Source organism: Lagopus leucura, unplaced genomic scaffold, assembly GCF_019238085.1.
Source record: "Lagopus leucura isolate 7727_CA_CO unplaced genomic scaffold, USGS_WTPT01 Super-Scaffold_1, whole genome shotgun sequence".
Taxonomy (NCBI): Eukaryota; Metazoa; Chordata; class Aves; order Galliformes; family Phasianidae; genus Lagopus; species Lagopus leucura.
The window spans coordinates 1,065,424-1,083,096 of NW_024962250.1; the positions used below are offsets into that span (position 1 = coordinate 1,065,424).

At 37.1% G+C, this 17,673-nt stretch overlaps 1 protein-coding gene across 1 annotated transcript in view; it reads right to left on the reverse strand.

Annotated features, from left to right (window-relative positions):
* SHANK2 (SH3 and multiple ankyrin repeat domains 2) overlaps positions 1 to 17,673 on the reverse strand; it is a 344,135-nt gene that overhangs the window by 38,294 nt on the left and 288,168 nt on the right. The window contains exons 19-21 of the mRNA XM_042868615.1: positions 3,752 to 3,887; positions 1,253 to 1,333; positions 873 to 881 (exon numbers count right to left, since the gene is read on the reverse strand). Of these exons, the coding sequence (XP_042724549.1) occupies positions 873 to 881; positions 1,253 to 1,333; positions 3,752 to 3,887 (226 nt within the window). The remainder of the gene's footprint in view (positions 1 to 872; positions 882 to 1,252; positions 1,334 to 3,751; positions 3,888 to 17,673) is intronic.

A 17,673-nucleotide genomic window follows, 5' to 3' on the forward strand; every position in this document is an offset into this window, starting at 1 on the left:
TAAGGAGCATTCACAAACTGCTGAAACCTTTACTCAGGTTCCTAAGGTCCTTAGCATAGACAAAACAAATTTTCTGAGATCTGTCAGGGATAAATTATCGGAACGTTAAATTTTGGTCTTCATTAGCTTGTTACGCCACAGAGAAGACCATAATCACTTCTGCAGCCTTTTGTTTGTCAGAGCTCCCACTGAAATCATGTGTCTTCTGACTCGCTAATGAATAGGTGGGGTCCATCTGCCCCAGAAAAAATTGACTCATAGGGAAAAAAAGGTGTGGTCATTTATCCTCAATGCTTCGATTCTTTCATGTTTCCCTTCATGAGTCTATGACAAAAATAAATTTTTTTACAAAATGTAGGTAATTAAATGAGCATTACTGTGTGACAGACTGTATTACTCTGCAGTGAGGTACGCAGTGTCGCTTGCTAAACACACTATTCTGGTGAAATAACAAAATATAAATATACACTGGGCATTTGTCTTGTTATATACAGTCCATTCATATCATATTCTTTAGTCTACCTGTAAAAATTCTTCTTTTTAATGACCTAATAGTTTAAATTCAGGACAAAAAGAACAATTACTTTCTACACTTCTATAAAACTAATCAAAATTCCCCAAGAATTATGTACATTTAGAATGTGAATGTTCAAGGAATCACTCATCACATTTCTTAAAACTAGTGAATAAAAGACTGAATGCCCAACACTTTTTTATTACCAGTAGCAAGAAGAATTAAGCTTATTTCATGCAGAGAAGTCAAAGTGATATAATAATATGCACTTTTTCAGATTAGAGTCTAACGAAAACAAGTTGAAGTTGAAGCTGCTTTAACACTGTCAGCTTTTTAACAACAGCTTCTGGCAGCTTACCTTTATCCACTAATGAGAGGCCACAGAAATTTAAAATAAAACAATATTAGATGAACTGAAAATGTAGAAAGCAAAGCTAACAAAATAAGATACGGCATTATTCTTTAGTAAATGTGCCAAACTTCAATGATGCATAAAAATGTATCAACATTCTCTTGCATAGCAGTAAAGGCACAAGTTTAAAAAAAAAAATTATTCATGCAATTCATGCATATTTGAACTGTCCAAAGATGCAGCATTCTTACAACCCTTTCTGCTCTATATACTGTACACATTGCAATTCTTATAAATCAATTTAACATACATACATACATATACATATATATATATATATTTACATTTCTTTATCCCAGCATGCTTGTCAAAAAACACTTTCTTACCAAGCTCTTCAAGCTCTGAGGTCATTGACTTAGACCGCAAGGTCAGTGCAGTGGTTGGAGCTCGCTTAGGAGGTGGTGGGGCTTTGCGTTAAACAGAATGATAGACAGTATAAGTAAATAAACCTCTCTAAACCACTATATTAACATACACAATTTCTGATTTATTTAAAATAATGTCACATTAAATAAGGTAATATTAAATACATGCACGCAGAGGAAAAACCCTGAAATGCTTTTCATGTACTGGATTTCTGTACTGTTTCTACTTTTAGTGTAGGTTGTTTGACACATCCGTAAGCTTTTATGTAACAGGATACATAGAAACAGTTAAAGCTAAATAACTGCGCCCTTCTATTTTTTAGTAGGAAAAAGACTTTCTAGAGAAAGTGCCTCCCAGCACTTGTGCCCCTCCTAAGAAATGTACACAACTAAAACTCTCCTAGAGACCAGTCAACCTCTGTCAGATTAATTTCAGAAATCTCAGAAACATAAGAAAGAAGATTCACATTTATCTTTACAGTTACAGTGAGACAAGATAAAACAGGTGATTCTCGAGATAAAGAACACAAAGTAAAGCTTAAAATATCAAGGCAATCATTTAGCTCAGAACCAGCATCTGTTTTATTATCCTGATGATAAATCTTTTTTGCTAGCTTCAAATGTAGCCAAACCAGAAAACATATTGATATAATCCATTCCAGAGGTCAGAAAGGGGAGGTAACTTCAGAAAAGATTATGCCAATGTTGGTAGGAAAGCTGGAGTTGTCCAGTAAACAGAAATGGCACTGGGACACCAGGCAAAACATCAAGGATTCGGAAGCATCAATAACATACACTATGCTACACTATTCTGACTAAAGAAGGCAAAGCAGTTTGAGGAGAAGAAGGCATGAGAGAGGGAAGTAGACAACTGTCTTCTTGTATTACCTATATACACTATATAAGCATCATCTTTCCCCTGTTAAGCTCTATCATCCTCTCACAGAGATTTGAACAAAAGTATGTCACGAGAGCATAAAAACATAGCTCGAGATCAGTGCCAGACACACAGTACGTACTACAAAAGTGCTACACATATTAAATCCAGCTTGAAGTCTGCTCTTTCCTGATGAGAAAAGAGACAACAAATTTTTGAGAGAAGCTGCACCATCAGCAACTCTGCAGACCACATCAAGCTGAGTGGTGCAGTTGATACAACAGAAGGAAGGGATGCCATCCAGAGGGACATGGACAGCTTGAGAAGTGGGCCTTCCAGTACTTAAAGAAGCTTATGAACAGAAGCAAGGCTGACTATTGACGTTGTCTGATAACGATAGGATAAGAGGAGAGATTTTGATTACATACTAAGAGCTTTAGTCAGAGGCAGTGAGGCACTGGCAACAGCTGCCCAGAGAAGTTGTGAGTGCCTACCCTGGAGGTATTTCAAGGCCAGGTTGCATGGAGCCCTGGGCAGCCTAAGCTGGTGGGGGGCAGCTCTGAACACAACAGGGGAGTTGGAAATGGATGATCTTTAAGGTCCCTTCCAACTCAAGGCATTCTATGATTCTCTGATTCAAATAACTTCCCTGAGTAACTTTTACCTGAGCAAGTTAAGAAGCATCTAAGGTGAAAGAAATAGTGCAAAATTCAATTTATTTTTTTTCTTTCTTTCTTTCTTTTTTTTTTTTTTTTTTTTTTTTTTTTTGGAGGGTGGGAGGAGGAGGGGGAAGTTAGAACATTATAATTCTTAACAGAGTAACTCAGTCTTTATACATTATCCCATAACCTCTACTAAAGACAGTGTTAAAAAAAAAATTACACTTTTAAACTGAGAAAAAACTTCCCCATATTTGTACCCAGACAACTGTTTTCCAAAGTCTTGCAGCACATGATGCTACATTAAACTTTCCTGGAGCCACTGCTTTCTTGTTAGCAACCAAGTGGCAGAAAAAGAACCCATGCATATTTTTGACTTAGAGGAAAAAGAGGGAATTCTCCCTGGCTGGGACAACCCCTTTACTTGAATTCACCTGGAATGATTTTCTGATTCTAATGTACTGTTTCTTTTATCAGAAATTCAATCAAAATATATTGCTTGCTTTTCTTAATCTTACAGTTTCTTTAAAAAAATTTGAAAACCTGTACATTCTCAGTAAGTTCAACAGGAGTCAAATTAACTTCAAGTATGTTTGGAATTAATTAATAAACGATAATCAGTTCTTTGTGAGTTTTCTCCATCGAGACACTCATGTCAAGAAGTTTGATTAGACCTTCAACTGATATTATATGAAAGATCCACAAAGATGAAATTTCATGACAAGCACGACAATGGAATGACCCTTCTTGTCACATGTGAATGCATAAGTAAACAGGATTAAATTACTCTAAAATAAATAGCAAAATAGCAAAAGAGCATTACAAATTGAAAAAGGGAAGTTTATAAATTAGATTTGTGTCCATAGCCTGTTCTCTGTAGAGCAAGACTGAAAAAAAATCCATTGGGAAAAGAGAAAAATGTACCTTTCTTTCTAGCTGTGTCATCTGGATCAAGATTCCTTGTTACTGTGACAACCTTTAGAACTAGGTGATTGCCCCCTTGTCGGATCATATTCACCACCTGCCTGTGGCCAACTTTCACAACATTCTCATTATTAACCTGCAAAAACAGAAAGCATTCGTTTAGATCAAAACGTCAAAAATGCCTGTTCCTTCAGTTTTTAAACCCGGAAGGTAGAAAGAACAGGAAGATTCAGAATGTCTAATTGCTGTCTTTTAATGAAAACATATATATAAGAAACCTCAAGTAGTTGGCGTGATAACAGGAAAAGAAATATGCATTTAATTCACTTATAATTATCAGTTAAAATAGTGAAACACATAGTGAGTTTAACCAGATATTTCCCTTTACTTGTTTTATTTGCAACAATTAGTGTGCTACCATTCAGCATTTCATACACTAAAATATTTTCTTGAATGATAGTCATTATTCACCATGGATTAGGCACAAATGGTTACATGCATTTTTCTCTCTAACATAACAAAGGAGATATTTATAGTTTTTCCTTTCAGATCCTTTCCTTTCAGATCATCCAGGAACCAAATTTTTCACTCTTGAAATGAAACTGCAGGTTCCAGAGGGATTCTTTTATTTGAGACACTCCTTTCCTCATTTTCCAGATTTTTCCTTCTGCACGTTTCTAGAAGGATCTGGTGTTTGGGAAGCACAGGCAACAGGACTATAGCATTCCAGAATAATTTTAATGGTAAAACATGAAACCCTGACCAACTATTACGGTCACGCCAATTAAACTTAACCTGCATTCAACATTAAACTTTAAAAAATATAGTCCCTAGGTAATTCTTAGTACTACAGCATAATTTCTTTAATAAATTCATAAATTCTTTCCCTAGCAGTTATCCTTACACATACAAGAAAACACAGGCAGAAAAAATCTGTAAATAAGTGTGGATAAAAGTAATTTCTTTATACAATCTAAAAGGAATTGGTGAAAGTTATTTGAAATCTGAACAGTCACAGCATATAATCACAGCCATGTGTTATTTGAACATAAATGATATTAAGGAATAGAATCATTGAAGAAAAGATGCTGCCAGAATACATGCTGGGAATTTGAACTTTATCCAAAGCACAACTGACTCAGTTCTATTTCACCGAGATCACCCAGAGCATTCCAAAATGAACAGTCATTTTCAAAGTAAGTGTTTTTAGCTTCCTCTATTTATTCTGACAGGCTGAGCACCTCACACTCTAAAGAATTTACAGTTTAGAGCAAAATCTCTCATTAAATGTTATTGCCATTTAGCAGAACTACAAGCCCTGGTTTACAACTAGAAATCATTGTCTCATCCATGAAAATTTTCCAGGTTTTAGATGAGACAAGAATATTTACAACAAAATAATGTTTTGGTAAACAATATTTTCAAAAAATACAGCAGTCAAAAATCTCAACGCATTACTTGTGTGCTATGTCTGTAAGCCTGAGATGCCTCTTGAGATGCTTTTTTAATTTCAACTGAATTGACATAGGTGTAATGCCTGCAGAACATCCAGACCCACTGAGCAGACAAATACAAAGTTCTCTCCTTCTGTAGGTGGAAGATATAAAAGAATATTGATCTGAATTGAACTGTTGCTGTTTTATTTTACACCTTAGCATCTGGTGCTTAATTTCAAGATATGCTGTTTGTTTAGCTGGACCAATGACATCTACATTTAATTTCTCTAAAACATTTTAGCAGGAATAGTTACCCTCCTACTTCCGAAATTCTTTCCAATATTTAAACCTAAACCAGGTAATTCTTTTCCACAATTTAAAGGTTTATGTAATTCAAAACTAGTGATTGCAACAACTCTATTACTACTGGAGTAAAAATTTAAATCCGTATGGATTAGAATATATCTCCTAACACTGTCAAAAAACAGACAACTCCAAATACATCAAAAGCTAATATTAATCAAACATGTACACTTCACTAATAAAAAGTGATGTGTAAAATGATAAACAGCTTATGCAGCACACCATCTGTTCACATCATTATGTGCAATGATATTTAACATTTAAAGCAAGAGCAAATATATAAGACATCTTTTTTAAAGCTGTCTCAGAAACAGAACCTCTAAAACGATTGCTTACAGTAGTTTTGTTTAAAAACTAGTACCAAGAAGATTCCTTTTACAACAATAAAAGTATTGATAGGAGATCTGAAGATCACTGTTTAAAAGCTCAGTGGGTAAAACTAGCATCATTAAAAAGCAACAACAAAATCAAAATTGTCAACAGGAACTGGGATTTCAGTCACAGAGTCTTCTTCAATATATAAAAGCTAAGTGACAGTAGAAGTGGACACTAGATAGTATCTAGTATCATACCAGAGTTCTAGTATGTTTGTTTGATAGTTTCAGTACATTTTCAGGTATAAATAATTTGACTATACTTTCTTTGTTTCCACTTTAAGCTTTGGCATTGGAGAGATAACTGCTGCATTTCATTTGGGTTTGCAAACAAGCTGAAGAAGGTAAACTTTTATGGTCTGTAACACACTCAGATATCCACTACCTGGGCATTTGGTGTTAAGTAAGATCACAGTCTTTGAAACACAACAAAAAATATTTTTGCTTTAGTGGCAAAGTATTTAGAAGGATGCTCCATAAACCACCTAGCAAAATCAGTTTGTGGACACAGGTTTGTATCTCTCCCTCTTCTTCAACCCAATCTTTAAGCATATTTTCTGTGACCTTTCACTGCAAAAAGCAAAGTTCTTCTTTTCTTTCACTTCTTCCACAAAATTTTTTACACTACTTTCTTTCTCTTCAAAAACAGATAAAAATATACAACTATATTATAGAAATAGTTACGTGCTATGGGTGGTTCCATGCTGCATCATTGTCAGCTGGTCATCCAACAAGCCAAACATCTATTTCCAGATCTCGGGAAAACCCATGGGACTTAATATTTTTGAAATCCTACTCTGTCATCATATGGTTAAAACTGACCAGAGAGACAGAAGTTACTGGCTCAAATTGAGAGGATTTAAGAAATTAATAATGAAATAATATGAATTCACAGAACTTACATTTTCATAAAATAATGTAAATCAAAAATCTGACCTCTCAAGCTGAACTTGTATTTTGGGGGATTTTTTTATTTATGTATGAAAACTTTTTCACCTACATGCCTTCACCTATGTTTCCACCTATATGTCACCTTTTCCACTTTGTATAATTAATGCACATCAGTTTTTAAGATCAGTAGAGTGCTACACGATGGGTAAAGTACGACTTCAGAGAAAGCTGGAGACAGAAATCAGAAAAATTTGTTCAACAGCTAAATTTCCCAGATAATTTACTAGAGATGTACAATACATTGTATTTCAATATCTTGAAATAGTATTACCCTCATGAATTATAACATTACTTTCACATACCATACATGACTTAAACCTGATGCTGAATAGTCAGCGACAGGAGACAGATTGTGCTATTCAGCCTTTGCCCCATATGATGCACCACTGCTTGTCATCTTACAGCTAAAGGCAGCCCATACAAAAGAAAAGCAAGCAAAGTGATGTTTATGTTAGTGATCAGTATTTAGGGAAGATACAGGTGAACCAGTCTGCAGTTGAAACTGGAGGTACATATAGGTGGCTAATCCAGATAACTTTGGGATACATTTAAGACACTAAATTGTCAGAGAAGACGACCATTAATACTCGTCATCACCTCCACATGGTTATCTGGATTCATCCCTTTCTATTGGCTCACTAAACCAGTCATTCACATCCTTGCCATTTAATACGTTTCTGTGGTTATGCAAAATACTTGAGCACGAGCTATTCAATTCCCCAAGACAAAAAACAGTGCACTGTGTCTCTTCTACCCTTTCTACCACTGTGACTACTGCAAATATGTCCTTGATCCCTCCAGCGCTCTCTTGGAGAACACACTACGTTTGAGGTCTTTGGGGCTGGCATTCAAGGTGTTTACACATGCCTGAAGCTCCAAAACAGAGACTTCAAACAACGATTACATTCGTCATGCACAAGGAGCTTTGAACACCACCAATGAGAAGTTCTATCCTCAAACACGAGTGTTCTCTCAACAGATAATGAAAAAATGTGGAGTACACTGGAGACAAAGACCCCGGGTTATCCTCACTATTCTTAATATTGAAGACCATTCTAATCTGATCTTACTGAGCATACAGCAATCTCTAAAACTCACAAACTCAATTAAAATCATGGTATTTTAAGATTATAGAATGATGTGGACTCCAGTTGGGTAATCTTTTTTCTTTTTTTCTCTTTTTCTTTCTTTCTTTTTTTTTTATTTTTTTATTTTTATTTTTTTTTTTCTGTGAGAAATAATCTCTACAAGAAAGAGCCCTCCATAAAAAGAATGATATATGAACACCCATGACATCAATAAACTTTTCTGGAACTTTACAAAGATAGAGATGCTTCTCTTCAGGCAACCTTATAATCCTGATAACATGTGGGATATGCACACAGGACTGAGAATGACAACAGTTTAAGAAATGAAGGAAGTTTAGAAAAGGACAAGGATATGCTAGATACTGTTTTAAAGTAAGTCTGAATGGAAAACAGATAAGTCACTTATGGGTGATATCACAAAATGTACTCTAGCAATAAAGATGAAGATTAAACTTTCATGAATATGCCCGCCCTCCCTCCCTCCAAGAAATGTGCCTATCCATATCTTCAAGAAATTGAAACAGTGCATTATTCTTTACAGTACCCATCTCACACAGAAGATCCTACTGTATAAGTTTGTTCTTTTCAATGTTTGATTATAAAACAGACTCTTCACCATTTAAATGCATGTATCTATCTTACATATGTGAACAAATTTAGGAGAGCAAAGAAGAAATACTATTATTTAAAAATGTAGAATTTTGGAAAAGAGCACTGTTTATGTACCTCCTGGAGATGCAGAGGTAGATTTTATGAATAATGGAACAGGCTGCATGGAAATCCTTCCCCCTGCCCCCCAAAATGTATAACTATGCAATAGGTTGAAAAACTAAAATGAAATAAAATAACCTGTACATTGTAGGATAGCAGATGTATGAGCTGGAAGATATTCATCTGAGCAGCCTTCCCGTAGGAAGGTGCAAAAGAAAAAACATTATCAGACAAAGAGACCTTTACAGATTCTGTTCTATTATTAAATATATATATATCTTAATTTCTTCAATACATGCAGCAACCTAATTCTTCCATTATCAAAACTTCTGTCAGTGAAAAATGTAATCAGTCATTTTTCATGGTAACTAAGGAGACAAAACCTGATCATTTTTCTCATAGTGACCAAATCAGAGGTGCAACGGTGAATAAATCCACCTTGGAGTTTCAAACACTTCCCAGATCTCTCTTGCCCTCCATTGAACTGCTTGAAAAAACAACCAAAAAATAAGACCAAACCCTATGATACATAGTTACAAGCCCCGGCCTACATACTTTTTAAATAAATCCACCATCTTTATAACCTTAGTACACACTAACCCAATTACAACTGGTACCAGCCAAATAGCATGTAAGTAGTTTTGTAGTCTCAAATGACACTTTTGCATTTCAAGTAACCACGGAGTTGTGCATGTGCTGCTGTTTGAACATGTCACAAATCCACTTGCTTGCAGATTTGCCTGGACTGGCGGCTGTAATGCATGGAAGGATATAAAGAAGAGAGAGGCAGGCTCTTCTGAGGGAGTATTGTGCCTTTTCTCTTTCATCTGCCATGCCAAAAGAGAGGAGCACAGCATGCTGCCCCCACTCAGTGAGGGCAGCAGGATGGGCTGAACCATAAGGTCTCCAGGGCTGCTCCAGCTACGCACCAGACTTTTCCTGCAAGAGATTTAGCAGTGGCAATGCTGTTGTTTTCTGAGCTGCAGCAGGAGCCTGTTCTGTCTCTTCAGATTGCTAAGCCACGCTGTTGAGGAGAGCTTTAGCTTGCATCTCACCATACCCTCACGTAGCACCAGTACTGCTAATCTTCAGCTGCACTTAAGAACATCTATTTCTGATAGAAGCATGGGAACGAAGAGACACATCAGAACATAAACTCCAGACTCTTTTGTCGTCATGGCAACTGCATCACATAATGTATTTCTTAACATAAAACCAAGCTCCCTCTTGGAACTACTTTGAGTTCTTTTCCTTGTTATTCCAGTTAGACCCAGAACCTTGATAATGTGACCCCACTTTCTCCAATTTTCATCTACGTCTGTATACGACTTGTTTATACCCTTGTTTTTTTTCCTGCTCAAACTGGCAATAATTTAAAGGTCTATTTACTCTATACTTCACACACATTACAAGCAGACCAGGTGAGTACAATTTCCTCTCTTGGCTAAATAAGAACTTTAATAATCTATTATAACAAAGAATCTAAGGCGTAGATGGAACACAACTGCTGACCAGCACTTCAAAACCAGCTAGTTTTGATTGGTGGTGGTGGTTCTAATTTTTTATTTGTTTGTTTTAAATATACGTTACCATTCAAGCTAACTTACAAAGATGGACTACTTTTCACATGCATTTCACCTAATCTACATTTCACCTGTGGAGCTATTAACATATGGCCAATGGCAAATATGACTTTAAATTCAGCAACAAAGTATTTGATCCTAACATAGGTTAAAAACTGTAAAAGCACCAGTCTTTTTTTCAGAAGAGTTGTAAATTTTGCTCAAGTGACCATGCATATTTACATGCAAATAGATAAGCATAGCAAGAAAACACAGCTGAACATTCTAAGGGAACTTCGCTTACTTTAATTAAGGGCATTTATAAAACAAATCCAGCCTCACTCGAAAAACTAATTGATTGAAAAATACCAAAATGGTTATTCTGTAGCATCTCATTTTGTCCCATTGAAAATATTGCCAAGAAAGACAAAACAGCAGTAATGTTTCTGTGCAGAACCCAGTGGTTATGTTTGGAGACAGAGTTAAACAAACACACTAAAAGAAAAGCAGCTGACTTGAGGAGTGCTATATATCTCTTATCCATGACAAAGTTTGGAAGGTATAGTCACTTAAAATGAGCATTTTTATCTCAAATTTTTGAATGTTTTGTACCTATACTTGATCTGAAATTTGCTGAAAGTAAGCAACTACTGTCCTCATGAGACCACATTATACAGAACATTTAAGCATCACTCAATTACTTGGACCCATTCCTACTAAAAATAATTGCCTCCATTAATCAGTACCTTGGTACTACTTTGAATCATTTGGCTCAAGTCACATTCCTTAGGAGAGGTTCAATTAACTTTATTGCAGTTGATTGAACTGCAGTGTAATGTAATCAATTAAATTACACTTAGGATGATTTTGTCCAATGGCTTTCAGGTGTGAGAGGTGGCAGTTTTTCATGTGATAACTTCTCCTAGGAATAAAAACAAATTAATTCTGCACATCTGTTTTGCACTCTCACACACACACCTGAAAATGTTTTTATTTCTGAGGAACCTTCAGAAAAGTATAACACCCAGTGGGTGTATACTGATACGAAGCAGTACAAGGTTGACACCTATACTTGATATTTCAAGCTGTTTAGAAGAATGAGTATTTAATGGCCTGGGAATGTCAAAGATGAACAAAAGAAGTCCAGTGGTTGTCTGCGCAGGTCTCTGACCTCTTCTCAATTCTGCACACCCAGAACAGTTATCAGACCATACATTAGACAGGAGGATCACATCTGGCAACAAGCTTCAGAGATTCATAGCTAGGAAGACCACAACCTAAGATGCCACCTTTTATTTCCTCCACCAAATCTTTCTCCTCTTCCCTCTCCACTGACCTGACCGATTCCACAGCAGAGCCAAACACTCCATCTGGCTGGCCAGATACATACAGTGGCTTTTAGGACAGGAGTGGCCTAATTTAATCACCCAGGTTGGATTTGGGTGTACCTAACCTCTTGCCCTAGTTCTATTGTCACTGCTTTTATTTGTTACTCTTTGTATCTTTCCAGCATGCACTTACTTTGTAACCCTGAGTTCCACTGGCACCTGACAGTTAGTCCAGCTTGAGGTGCATTTGCTTCTGTTTTTCTTAAAATAAACTCCATGATGATAAGCTGCTAGATACTTTTTTTTTCTTTTTGCAAATTCCCATGCTTCTCAAAAATATGTTCTAATTTAAAATTCAGTAACATTTAAATGGAGTTTGAAGTGCAACAGAATATTCTAATATTAATTCCAGCTGCTATTATAGCCTATAAGGTATGATACACAGCCAGCTAACCTTTGAGTACCAGAAATAGCAAACCAGAGGTCACCCATATACTAATGAAACATCTCTAGCTTATCAGCCCTTCACAGATGAAAGCATGCATGAAAATCCAAAACTGCTTAACCACTGCAACTGGCAGCTGCTTTCACCTCATATCTCTGACATATCCATTGTCATGCACGTCTGCTGGGGGTGGTTTTGAGGTCAAGAGCAAACTGCTTCTTCATGTGAAGAGAATACAGTCCTAGATGCATATTTAGGCTACTGTTCTGTAGTAGAAAAGCAAGTTTAACATCCTCCTCCCCTCTGCTTTCCCCTGCTGGTTACCCATCCTATACCATCTCTGTGAGGCTCTGCTGGCAAGCTGACTTCAGAGGAAAAGAAAGAGTCTAGTTTTAATCCAGACCACTCCATGGATTGGTTATAGTTGCATGCTTCAGAAGTTCACTTTGAGACCTGCCTGCCAGGCCCAGTGGGAGGAGCAGGTCTCCGTTCATCTGACAAGCCTTGGATAAGCATCCTGTTGGCAGTGCTACATGAGCGTATGCCCCTTTGCACCTGTCAGCTTCTCTGAGATGGTTCTTTTCAGGTCCACACAGAGAACAAAATCCATTTGGGATAGATTGTGATTCTAAGCTAACCTATTCTCGGAGCTGTTCATTAGGAGCTTCATTTGTGTAGCACAGAGGGTGTGTGGGGACAGTAATGAGTAGAACTGTAGAATCATAGTTGGAAGGGTCCAACAAGGATCACTGAGTCCAGCTCTGGGCTCCGCGCAGGACCACCCAAAATTCAGACCATATGTCTGAGAGCACTGCCCAGACACTCCTAGAACTCTGGCAGCTTGGGACTGTGACCATTGCCCTGGGGAGCCTGTTCCATGCCCACTGCCCTCCGGTGAAGTACGTTTTTCCTGATATTCAGCCTGACCTTCCCACGTTGCAACTCCATGGTATTCCTTTGAGTTCTCTCACTGCCACCTGTGAAAGAAGATCAGTGCCTGGCTCTGCACTCCCCTCATAGGAAGCTGTAGGTGGCCACAATACCTGCCCTCAGCCTCCTCGGTTTGGGCTGAGCCAACCAATGACTTCAGTCACACCTCATACGTCTTCCATTTTCAACCCTTCTGCATCTTTGCAGCTCTTCCTTGGACACTCTCTAATAGTGTAATGTCATTTTTGTACTGTGGTGCCCAGAAGTATACATAGTACTCAAGGTGAGGCCACATCAGTGCAGTGTAGAGCAGGACAATCCCTTCCCTCAATTAGCTGGCAGTGCTGGTCCTGGGGCACCCAAGGGTATGGTTTGTTGCTGGCAAAGCTACAGCCTGAGAGCAGCACTCAGCTGCCACACTCTGGCCTATGAAGAGACTATATGTTTCAGACCCTAGTTAACTAATTCTCAACTCCTTGCAAAAATATGATGTTGTATTCAACCCTAAAAATATATCCTTTTCAAAATCAGGAGCATGGTGGAATTATGTAAGCACTGAGAAGACAATGGATCTTTATTTGAATTCTGAATGAACCACTTCATAAGTATTTACAATAGATAAAAGATAGCAGGCTCTGCCCTTCTATTTTTAAAACTCTGCATACCTACGTTAAAGACCATTAGGATTCTAAACTACGTATCAAAATACAGATCTGTTCACTAGTGTTAAAAATGCAGTCTAATATTCCTTTTCCTTTGGTAAGCACACATTATTCTGGCAACACAATTTAAAGTTAAGCATTATGCATGTAATGTAAACTGATTTGTTCATACATTCTGAAGATTGTCAGCTAAAGCCTTTACAGAGATTACACAGATATATTGACAGAACGTGTTATCATCAAGTATAGATAATCTGTATGTCCTCCTCCTACAAACAGTCATTTTCCAGAAAATGCATCTGCACTGGTAAGAATAAAAAACTACTGCTCCTTTAGTTTTCTTTAAGTAGGAATGCCTAATCTTACAGCATACAGAAGTAAATATTTCTTAAAGTCATATTAGAATTCACTGTATTCTGCCTTAATTTCAGAATTGCTTCTCAGTTTTTTTACAGGACATGCATCACGTTCTTAAAACTCACAAACTTAGAATAAAATACAGTAAAACATTTCTGTCTCAAAGTGAAACTTGTAGACAATTATTTTGTCCTTCACAGGTTCAGACAAAAGAATAAAAGCTACAGAAGAGAGATTCAAATAATAGTAATAATAAAAGCTAATATTCCTTGTTTAGATATGCAATACACTGCCTTTATGAAAGACCACAAATAGTGGAAACAGAAACCTTAACAAGATGAGCTCCAGCTTCATTAGAAGCACACAGTGCCTCATAGTAAAGACACACAGTGCTTCATAGTAAAGTACATTTTATTTGAAGTCTGTCTACAATAATTTATGTTGGGAAAGGAGCATGTTTTTACATGTTAATACTTAGTATACATTATTATCTCTATGGGCAGGTTTTCTTAATTTGTTAAGCTGTCAAGTCCATGGGCAATACTAAGTTTTGCACCATGTGTTGTTACAAGACCACTGCATCATTTGACTGTTGTTTGCCCAGTCAAATCATGCAGCTGACCTAAACTACAGGAAGACATCCTTTCAGTCAGCAAAGCCCTGCTTTAATTAACTTTATCCAAATACTCACTGACTTCAATAGCCATACTGACTAACTATAACACAGTCTATGCCTGTGGACCTCAGTGCTAATGGACTGAGCTATTCAAACTGTAGTAACTGATACAAATGAACCAAGCAATTTGCAGGGTTTGGATCTGGATGGAAAACACTTCTTAGGGTCTAAATAGTTTGGGAAAGAGCAGCCAAGGCAATCGCTGCACCAACATCAAGTTCCATCATATTTCTAACCATCTGCCCATGGTTAAATATAAAGGAAACCTATCCTAAAAGCTTTTAGTAACAAAAATAATTTAGGTTGATAAATACTTGTACAGAAACAGAAGTTTATATCCATTGACTTATCTGAATATTAGGAAAAAAAAAAAAAAAAAAGAAAAAAAAAAAAAAAAGCTGAAATACCTGCACCTTTTTTCACTTAAAATTTTCTTTCATCTAAGTAAAAATTTATTTCAAGTGAACATCTTTGACAGATTACTTAATACAAACATGAGGGTCTGCATCAAAATTACTATGCAGTCCCAATTCTGCCTAAGACTCACTTTGTGATCTTTAGGTCGATACTTCAGTTTAAGAGCCTCAAAAAGAGGAAAACAACTAATCCACCATAACATACCTATAACTAAGTACTTAACCTACCTACATAACCAAGGCTCAATTGATGGAGGTGAAGAACTAACAGATTTGATTAGGAAGCACAGCATGTTATGAAAAACAATACTGCATGATCCTCTGGTATCTACTTTTGCAGAGGAGTGTCAGAATTCACTAGGTACGTTCACAAGGCTAACAATAGAAATCCTACTCATTCTTCACTTTAAAAGGGTATTAGTGTCTATCTGTAACTATAAGACAGCAACACATACATAGAGTGCTACAAACATTAACAAAACAGAAACTCAGAATCATCAAAAGACAACTTTTCAGTTCTCTTTAAAGAAAACAAACTTGTTTATAGGAGCAACTCTGTTAAGTCATGATGAGTCTTTCTATTACCACCTCAAAGAAATAAAGTCTGAATTTACTTACTATGCACAGTGTCACTTTTTTAATAATCTCCAACAAAAATGTAAACACAAAAACCTTCTACGTTGAGACGGAATGATTTACTTCAGTTTGTGAACAACCATCTTGGAAGTACAACAGCAGACTCCACAGAGCATTCTGTCACAGTGGATAAGAATCACCAACAAACCTTTCATTAACTTTGATTTTATTTGTAAATACTTGGATGTAAAAATCTATTTTTACTGATCTGATGACTCATGGAGCATGAGGAAATTTTCTGGCCTTTAAAGCAGCTCCACCTAGCCTACACAGAATGCCAGTCCTGAGGCAGCATCCTTGCAAGTAAAAGGCAAAACCAGTAGAGCAGTTTCTGCCTTATACATTGCTTCGAGTCTGTGGATGCCTGAAGTGGCAATAAGATGATGCAGCCTGTCTTTTAGAAACATTTACTTCACAGCAGTGTGGTCAAATTCTGCACCAAAACAAGTGGGAAGCATTTCATTGGAAAGGTTTGGTTTTTTTTTCTTTGTTTTTTTTTTTTTCTTTGTTTTTTTTTTTTTTTTTTTCCTACTTAGGCATCCAAAAGGAACACAAAACTGCCCTCCTCTTTCTTTCAACACCTAAAGTTAGCAACAGAATTGCCTGCTTCACAAACAGAAGTTGGCTGTGCAATGCATTGGATGAATCAGTGCTGTTACGCACTGACATTTTAGGAACACAGTGTAGCTGTAAAACCATATAAAAATGTAGCAATTCATCAGAAGCACATTATCCAAATAGGCATGCCACAGAACTGAACATGGACATGAAAGACAGAGAGACAAATGAAGCACTAGTGAAAATACCACCTTTTCTATTAGAGAATTCCAGCCTCACCTGCAGCAAGAGTAATTTTGCAGGATTGTTATCAATTTTATTTTCTGTGCATAAAATTAAAACAACCCAAACCATTCACAGACAGCAAAAACCAGATAAAGCAAGGAAGGACCGATCAGAAAAGGAGCGTAGGGAATTTGCACAACAAAGGAAGAACAGCCAAGGATAATGCTGCCATACACTAAAGAGCAATGGCTATATACTTCCAGAAATAAGGAAGAGTTTAACTTGCAGTTAAACACCAAACATCATCTAAGCCCCTTCAGATTTCAATTGCTTTGTAACCAAGAGTTCTAGAATTTAACCTGTCAAATAAGTTCTTATGCAAGGATCTAACAGCTTAAAGGAACTGAGGAAAGAGCCAATAGAAACATTTGTCTTTGCCCAAAGAGGTGGTGGAAGCCCTGTTCACTGGAGACATTCAAGATCAGGCTGGACAGGGCTCCAAGCAACCTGATCTAGTGTAGGGGTTCCTGTTCATTGCAGGGGAGTTGGACTAGATGATCTTTAAGCGTTTCTTCCAACTCAAATGATTCTATAGTACTATGATTCTGTGAAAAGTATTTTATTTCCCCAAAGTCATAACTGTCAAAAGCTGTTAGATGCCTAGGCAATTTGCATACTACTCTTGATAGTAAGATGTACACCTTCATTGTGACTGGAGCTCAGATTCCTTAAGTACTTAGCACTTGTGCCCCACTTAAAAGGGGATAAAACATTACACAAGATGTTGGGATGATTCCTGTGAACACTTGATTAAGCAAAAGCTTAATCCCAAACTGTAATCAGAGAAGGGTCAGACAAACACTCCCTCCTGGACAGCAATACAGATGGCAGCAATACAGGTTACGCACCACAACTTGAGCACATTCCTGAGTGCTGAACTGCCTGTTGGGCTGCTAAATCCTGCTTGGCAGGCATCTGCAAGGGCACTCCCAGCCAGAGCCACTGAAGGGCCTGGAAATCAGCATGGGCCAGGGACCACTTCCAGAAGTCACTATGGATGTAGCTGCCTTGATTTGGAGGCTAATCCTAGCTGTACAACAGTGCATTGTTCCACATCAGTGACTACCCAGGTCAGAAAACTCTTAATACTTGAATTTTCTAGCGAATGTGAATTTTAGCTAGAGTGCTATCTGGGGAAGAGAAC